Source organism: Canis aureus, chromosome 21 (assembly GCF_053574225.1).
Source record: "Canis aureus isolate CA01 chromosome 21, VMU_Caureus_v.1.0, whole genome shotgun sequence".
Taxonomy (NCBI): Eukaryota; Metazoa; Chordata; class Mammalia; order Carnivora; family Canidae; genus Canis; species Canis aureus.
In genome coordinates, this window is record NC_135631.1 from 17,199,725 (window position 1) to 17,207,545 (window position 7,821).

Consider the following 7,821-nt stretch of genomic DNA (forward strand, 5'->3'; position numbering starts at 1 on the left):
TCCAAGGGGGGGCCAGCGAACAGAATAGGACCCCCAGGGAAAGAGAGGAGAGCTGGTACAAGTTTTGGCAATGAGGAAAAAGATGTTCCCCAGGCCCCAAACTTAGATTTCTCCAACTCTGCTGTGTTTTATGGCCTGGGACTTCACTGGAAGTGGATTTTTCATTGTAGCTTTCAAGCAGCAATTCGAAGAGGTGACAACCATCATAGGCACCCCTTTGTTGAGTCAGAGAAGCCCATAGCTGCTCTGTGGCCTCTTCCCCCCATTGCCTATCCCTTTGCCTGTGAAATGGCTTTACATATTGTGTGTGTGTGTGTGTATGTGTGTGTGTTTATGCTCTGTCTCTTGATCACTGAAGCATCTAAATAAAGAATTTATCCATGAAAAAATAGAGAGAGAGAGAGAGATTCATTAATGAAGACAAGAGGGTCATGCTAATGTAAGATGTCAATAATAAAGGATGCTAGACGTGGAATATATGGAAACTCTCTGAATTAAATTAGCAATTTTTCTGTAAATCCAAAACAAAAGGTGTAGTAACAGGAAATGTGAATAATCATCTTCAAGCATCTTTGTGCCCTCCCCCACCCCAGCTGGCAGTCCATCATCTTTCTGACCCTCGCCAGTTGCTCTTCATAGTTTCAATAAAAGACATTCTCCGTTTCCTAAACCTGGAGCCATGAGCCATGCTCTTGCCTGGCAGCGGGAAGCATGAGTTCTAGTCCCACCTCTGCCCTTTCCCTGCTGTCTGCCTGCGTACAAATCCTCACCCTCCACAGAGCCTTACGTGGAAGGTAAGGCTCTCCATGTCATTCCATGAAGCCAGGGACGGTGGCAGGTTCATCTCTGTATCCCCAACTTCTAGTAGGCACATAGTAGGCACTGAACAAAAAGTTTGTTGAATGAATAAATCAACAACCATTGCTTGAGACTCTCGCAAGCTCTTTATAACTAGTCAGCCCAAAGTGTCTGAGACTCCTTTATTGCCAACTCGATTCTAAGCTTCCGTTGTTGCTGTCTCCAACGTTGCTTACAGGGACTTTATAAGCATTTGAGCAATAATTCACAAGAGCTGCACCTGCTGCATCAGGCCCCGCAATCTTCCAACTGCCTGGCATTAAGACAGAGTGGTGCCAGCTGAGAAAGGCAGACGTCACATCTAGGTCCTGTCATGCTGTGTCATCTTGCCTTCTGGGGGTGGTCTTCCCCGGGGATCCATCGGCCCCCCTTGCAGCATCCTTCTCTAATTAGCACAGTGTAAGAGGACAGAACTCCCAGCACCTGTCTAGGAGGCCCTGGCTTATATCTTCAAGGAAAACAGTTCAAGCCCAGGTAGGGGAAAACGGAAGTCATCTCCTAAAAAACAATCCCTGGCCCCCAAGCTGTCTAGAGACCTGGACTATAGTCCCACCCCAATCTGCCGTCATCCATTCTCTGAGACCTGTGCAGATTTTTCTCTGTTCCTCTGCTTGGCTCCCCTCCCAGAGCTGGTGGGGGTGACAGAAAGCACAGATGAGGACCTTTGTAGTTTCTCACAGGGGCTGTGCTCCTTCTGGTCTCTGGATAATCCCTCTGCACAGAGCACACCACCACCACCACCACCACCACCCGGCAAGCACTCTGAAGTCTGCCCTGGCACCCTGCCTACATGCATCCTACTGCCTCCATTAGGCCCTCAAAGCACCTTTATGCTCCCTGCTTAGAGCTTGCTGACTATAAACGCCCCTCTCACTGTCTCCAACAGCCCGCAGCCCACCGGGTCCTGTGCACCATTTACTCCTGTGCCCACCCCGCTGCTTGTCACCCAAGTAGTCAATAAGGGCTGGATGGGTAACCCCGTGAGTGGGTGAATGGGTGAAGAAATGAAGAAACTGTGGACAAATGAATTATTAACTGCTCTACAATCTTATGATTTTTTGGATAACTTACCTCAAATTTCCCTGGAGGGTTAGTGAGATTTTTCTTTTACAGCATCTGTAAAAAAGAGAAGAAAAAACCTCAAATCGTTTGTTGTTGCAGTTGTAAATTCCTGCTGGGTTTTCCCTGATGTGCTTCCAAAGACTTGGAAACAAGCTGTGACACCCTGTCCAGCTCCCTCCCTGCCTCCCACCACTACTGCTACCCAATGCTCCCCCCCCTCTTAATTTCTCTCTCTCCACATCCTGTCTCCATCTCTCCCCTCACTCTGTTTCTCTATCTCTCCCTGTCTCTGTCTCCCTCCCTTTCTCTGTCTCTATCTCTCTGTCACTGTCTCTCTATATCCTTATATCTTTATCTCTATCTCTCTCTCTCCTTCTGTCTCTCTGTCTCTATCTCTGTCCCTATCTCTCTGTCTCTGTCTCTCTGTTTCTATCTCTCTGTCTCTTTATCTCTCTTCTCTGTATCTCTCTCTTTCTCTGTCTTTTCTGTCTCTATCTCTCCTTCTCTGTCTCTGTCTCTATCTCTCTGTCTCTATCTCTGTCTTTGTCTCTGTCTCTCTCCTTTTCTCTGTCTCTATCTCTCATGCACTCCCCACCATCCCTCTCCCCTCCCCATCCTGACCCGGTCCCTGTGCTAGTGCCTTACCAATGAGCCCCCACTCTCCTTCCCAACCACCCGGCCCTGCCTCACTTGTGCTTTGGGAGAAACAGTGGCCAAGAGTGTGGGCTTTGGGAGGGGACAGCCTGAACTGTCCTGGCCTCGTTCTTCCGTGTACTAGCTGTGTCACCTCGCTCAAGTCTGTGACTAACCTCTCTGAGCCTTGGCTTCCTTGTCAGCAGAATGAGTGTCTAGGAGCCCCGCTCAGAGCACTGCAAGGATTAGACAACATGTTTGGAAGTGCTTAGCACACACCGCGGTGACTCTCGCTCCTGTCCCTTCTACTGCACTGATTGCTTTCGTGTCATCCGCAGACACGGCCAGTCCCCCAAGTCCTCATGGAAGGTGATGAACACCTCTGCACCTAGTGTTTCCCTCCGGGAATGGTTTCAGACTCTTCCTCCCCCAAATCAATGACCCTCCAGAGCCCGGTTTCCTGTCTCTGACCCGCTGGTCTTCTGTGCACTCCTCCTTCATTTGACCACAGGATCTGTGTGGATGGGGATGTCCCCAAGCCTGGCCTCCCCCTGGAAATCATCTTAGGAGCTTCTAGCAGTTGGAACATCCAGGATGGGTCCAGAAGGTTTGGATTCCTGAGGTCTGGGGTGTTGCTCGGGGACAGGTGTCTGCAGACACCCGGAGTCACTAACTGGAGGCCAGCACCTGAACTTCTCATTTAAGCCAACTGGATGGTCACGGGACAATGAATGAGTGAAGGAGTGAATGAATGAATGCTAACATTTTCCCAGGGCCTGTGCTCAGGACTCCAAAATATGCGCCCATTTGTCCCACGGTTTTCAAGCAGGAAATCTGAGCTGCTTCCCAACCCCACACTATCCCCACCTCACCCCCCACCCCAGCCTTTATTTCCTGTGCTTCTCCTGGGCTCACTCCCACCCCTGCCCTGCCCTGGGTCTAGTTCTCCCAAGTTTTGCCCATCTCCCCTCTCCCATTCCAGTTTCCCACCTGACTCCCATTAGCTCCTACTTCCCTCCTGTGCCCCCTCAGCCCAAGTCACCTCCCACTGGGACATCTGCAAACAGGGGGGCCTTTCCTCATCCCACGACACTTGTGTGAGAAGAGGCTCTGGACACAGCAATTACACAAAACAGATTTATTGAATGAACCGAAGTGACTAACAGGGTCAGAAAACATAGCAGAGACGTTCCAAAGAGGGGGCTGGTAGGGGATGAGGGAGCCTCCATCCTCTGTCCAGGGCCACCAGTGAGTTCCAGGCAAGAGGTCTCTGGGGTCACTGAGGAAGTCCTCAGAAAGGCACCCTCTTCCCTTCTGGTAGCTTCCTCCAACCTTGACCGCATGCTTTGAGGACAGCCCTGGGCTGAGAAAGGGAGTCTGTGGAAGATTCCAGTCTGCAAGGGGGAGATTAAGCTGAGGAGAGCCTCTTCCTTTCTCCTCCTCCCTCGGCTCCTGGAGCTGGCGCCATCCCAGGGATGGTCAAGCTCTCCATTTACACCACGCCGGGCTCTTCCTGCCTCCATGGCGCAAATCTTGTCCTTCACGTCCTGTCGGGAGGCCTCCAAGAACAAAACCTGGAATATACACATCCCTGCCTCCAGCCCACAAAGGCCCCACCATCAATTTTGTCCTTGAGGCCTCTCTGGTGGCTTGAAGTCATGCCCTCAGCCCTGCCACAGCTGCTCCAGTCATCATTCCCAGCCCCCCAGCCCAGCAGGAGAGGCCAATGGGTCCCATCCTGGTGGTGAGGTGACAAAAACCCCACCCAGTGCTTTTCACCCCAGGCAAGAAGGCATGTTCCTTAGGGAGGGGGACACAGACCCGGGGAAAGGGGAGAGTGGTAGGGAACACACTCATGGACTCAGAGCAGGGGGGAGAGGTGTGGGAAAGGAGCCAAGGAAGCTCTTAACCACCTCCTGCTTCCCTCATGGAACTAGGAATGATGGCACCCAGCACATTGGGTTTCCCCAGGGCTTGGGCACCACTGCCTTGGGGACAGATCTCCCAAGAGGGGTCCCAGCCCTAACAGGAACATCTCTCTTAAAGCACGGACCAGCCGTCAGAGCCCCCAAATCCAGTGGGGGAAGGGGTGAACTCATTTTTGTTCTATATTGCCTCACTATGTCCCTCTTTCCCCAAGGATGCTGCGTGCAGAGTGGAGAAGTGGTAGAGAGTAAAGAGTAGAGAGTAGGGGGGTAGTTCACCCAAGTGACGAGTGACACAGGCACACTGCTCTTCCTGTTATACTCATCTGTGTACACACACAAGCACACACACACGCACACACATAACTCTTGGCACCCAGCAACACCAGTGCTCAAGAAAAGTATCCTGCCTGGAGATGCCAGGCTGTGGTGGGGAGACCTACAGGTCCCAGTTCTGGAGAAGGTTGGAGGGGTGAGGAATTGGAAAGGGAAGCCAAGCAGCATATAGACTAAATACGGACTCCCTTCTTCCTCGACGTTGCCTTCCCGACTCCCCACTCATAGAATGACACCTAGGAGCCGGCAGTCCCATCACCAACCCCGTGGACTTCCGATTGCCATGGGGAATAGAGGTTGAATGAGAGGAAATCTGCAAAAAAAGCACATCTAGTTGGCATGAAGGAGGGGCTGCAGGAAGCGAGGCCCCCTTCTGGGATCCTTAGTGCCCGAAACTACAGTGAAATGGTCCGGTTTGCAAGAAAGTTCTGGAGCTCCCAGCTGCAGAGCCTGGAACTAACTTTGCTGACACCAGCCCCGGTCCCTCCTTCACTCTCGGGGAGCCAGAGAGTGTGTGCAAGCTTCAGGATTCTTAACCCTTGGAAGCCCTGCAGAACCAGGGAGGTGAATAGGGGAAGAAGGAGGGATTAAAGAGGAGGTGTGCCCCGGAGACTGGGTTGGAGCCAGCAGGTGACAATTCGGGCTGGAAAGTGCAGACAGAGGAGAAAGTAGGGGCAGGGAGAAGGGACAGGGCATTAGGAAAAAAGGAGGGAAAAGGAAAAGCTGGAGATCCAAGAAAAGGAGTGGGGGCAACCCAGTTCAGTTGAGCCAGCACAACTTCCCTTGTTTTATATACAAATGGGGAAACGGAGGCCCAGAGGGGTCAAGACCCTCGTGCAAGGTCCGTCTCACGGATACCCAGTGGCCGAGCAGGAGCCTGCAGGGCTCAGTGTCCTCCCACTCAACCACAAACCTCTGAACAAGCCTCAAGAAGGAAGGAAGACAAGAGGGGGCAGGGGGCAGGGAGCAGGGGAAAGGGTGGAGTGCGAGGGAGAAGGTGCTGTCATGCTACCTGACTTTCAGAGAGCAGGGGAAGGCCGGGCAGGCCCCAGCCCTAGTCAACCACGAGGGTCTCTTGGCTGTAGGGGATGGACTTCTCGTGCATCTGCTCTGCACCCTTCCCCGAGTTGGGGCCGGGCCCCTGGCTGTGGCCGGAGGAGTAGCTGGCCGACTTCTCCCCGCTGCTGCTGTGGGAGGCCGCGCCGCACCTGCTCCGGCCGCAGCAGAGCATGGACGCGCAGGCCTGGCGGAAGCGCGGGTCGAAGAAGGCGTAGAGGAAGGGGTTGAGGCAGCTGTTGACGTAGCTGATGCAGGTGCAGTAGGGGAAGACGTTCATGAGGAAGATGTCCAGGTCGCAGGGCCAGTGCAGCAGGCCGCCCAGCATGTAGAGCGTCTTCACCAGGTGGTAGGGCATCCAGCAGAGCGCGAAGGTCACCACCAGCACCACGATGATGCTGAGCAGCCGCCGCCGCTTCCGCAGGCCCTCGATGCGCTCCTTGCGGAAGTGGCCGGCGATGGTTTGGGCGATGAAGAAGTAGCAGGTGAGCATGACGGTGAAGGGCACCACGAAGCCCACGGCGGTGGACGACACCCCCAGGCCCACCTCCCAGGCCCACTCGGAGCTGGCGGCGGCCACCATGGAGTAGTCCATGTAGCACTGCACCTTGGTGCTGTTCTCCAGGTCCCCGGTGGAGCGGAACACCATGACCGGCAGGGCCAGCAGGGCGGCGAGCACCCACAGCACCGCCGTGGCCACGGCCCCGCTGACCCGCAGCCTCAGGCGAGCGTTGGCCACGGGCCTCACGATGGCCAGGTAGCGGTCGAAGCTGAGCCCGGTGAGGCAGAAGACGCTGGCGTACATGTTGACGAAGATCACGTAGCTGCTGAGCTTGCAGGCGAAGGTGCCGAAGGGCCAGTCATAGCCCCGGTACGTGTAGGTGGCCCAGAGCGGCAGGGTCACCACGAAGGTCAGGTCGGCCACGGCCAGGCTGGCGATGAAGATGTCTGCTGAGCGCCTCTTCTCGCGGCCGCTGCGGAACACGGTCCAGAGCACCAGGCCGTTGCCCGTGGTGCCCAGGAGGAAGACCAGCATGTAGATGGCGGGGATGAGGGCGCCCGACGACTTCCAGTCCGCGTACTCGCACTCGGACTGGTTGTCGGCGCCGTAGTAGTTGTCGAAATCGCCAGCCTCCTCCATGCCGGCAGCGGACAGAGGCCGGGCGGGGGCCCCAGGCGGGAAGGGCCGAGGGTGTCCAGAGCCCCCCCAGGGAGCCGCCGAGGAGCTGCCTGGGGCCCAGCCGTCCCCCCACCCTCTCCTGCCGAGTCCCGAGTCCCCAGTCCCGGCCTCAGCCAAGCCGCTTCCCTGCGCCCTCCTGAGTCTCTGTCTCCTCCGTGTCTGGTCACTCCCTCCTCCCACCTCCAGACCAACCCCTCACTTGGGAGTCTTAAGATCTTTAAGTTACAGCCCACTTTCCTTTTTTTTTTTTTTTCCTCCTTCTCCTCCCTGGGCAAGTGGACGGAATGGAGCCCAGCTGCCCTGGGCAGAATATTATCTGGGGCTTGCAGCCTGCCCTCCTCCCGGCCCCGCCTCCACCCTCTGGCTGCCACCCACCTTCTTCCCAGCCTCAGCCTCGGGCTCTGCTTTCCTCTGGCCTTTGGAGCAGCCCCTCCACAGACCTCCTCACCCTCCCATTCTCACCCCCTCCCATCCACTAGAAATGGGGCGAATTATGCAGATTGAAATGGAGCCCGAGCTGGAGCCAGGACGGGTGGGGGGCAAGGAGGGTGTGAGATTTCGCAGGATGTTCTGAGCATCTGGCAAGCCCTCCCCGCAGGCAGGCCGGTCTGGCCCCCACCATCCCCCTCCTGCCCTCCCAGCCCCCACGCAGACCAGACCTCACTCCTCTCTTCCCCCCCCCCATGGCCATCCTCCTTTACACCTCCACACTTTGACCCCCTCTCTGGAAACTTTTATGGTTTACAGACACAGTTAAGGGGCTTTCTCCAG

General features: G+C 55.5%; 1 protein-coding gene across 1 annotated transcript; it reads right to left on the reverse strand.

Moving 5' to 3' along the window:
* Positions 1-3,676: 3,676 nt before the first annotated feature.
* On the reverse strand, positions 3,677-7,436 carry APLNR (apelin receptor). Its single transcript, XM_077863303.1, has one exon. The coding sequence runs from the start codon at positions 7,009-7,011 to the stop codon at positions 5,869-5,871; it is 1,143 nt and encodes a 380-aa protein (XP_077719429.1). The 5' UTR covers positions 7,012-7,436; the 3' UTR covers positions 3,677-5,868.
* Between the last annotated feature and the right edge of the window lie 385 nt (positions 7,437-7,821).

What these genes read in the sequence shown, in the direction of transcription:
- APLNR (XM_077863303.1), bottom strand. Translation starts at nt 7,011, where the DNA reads ATGGAGGAGGCTGGCGATTTCGACAACTACTACGGCGCCGACAACCAG.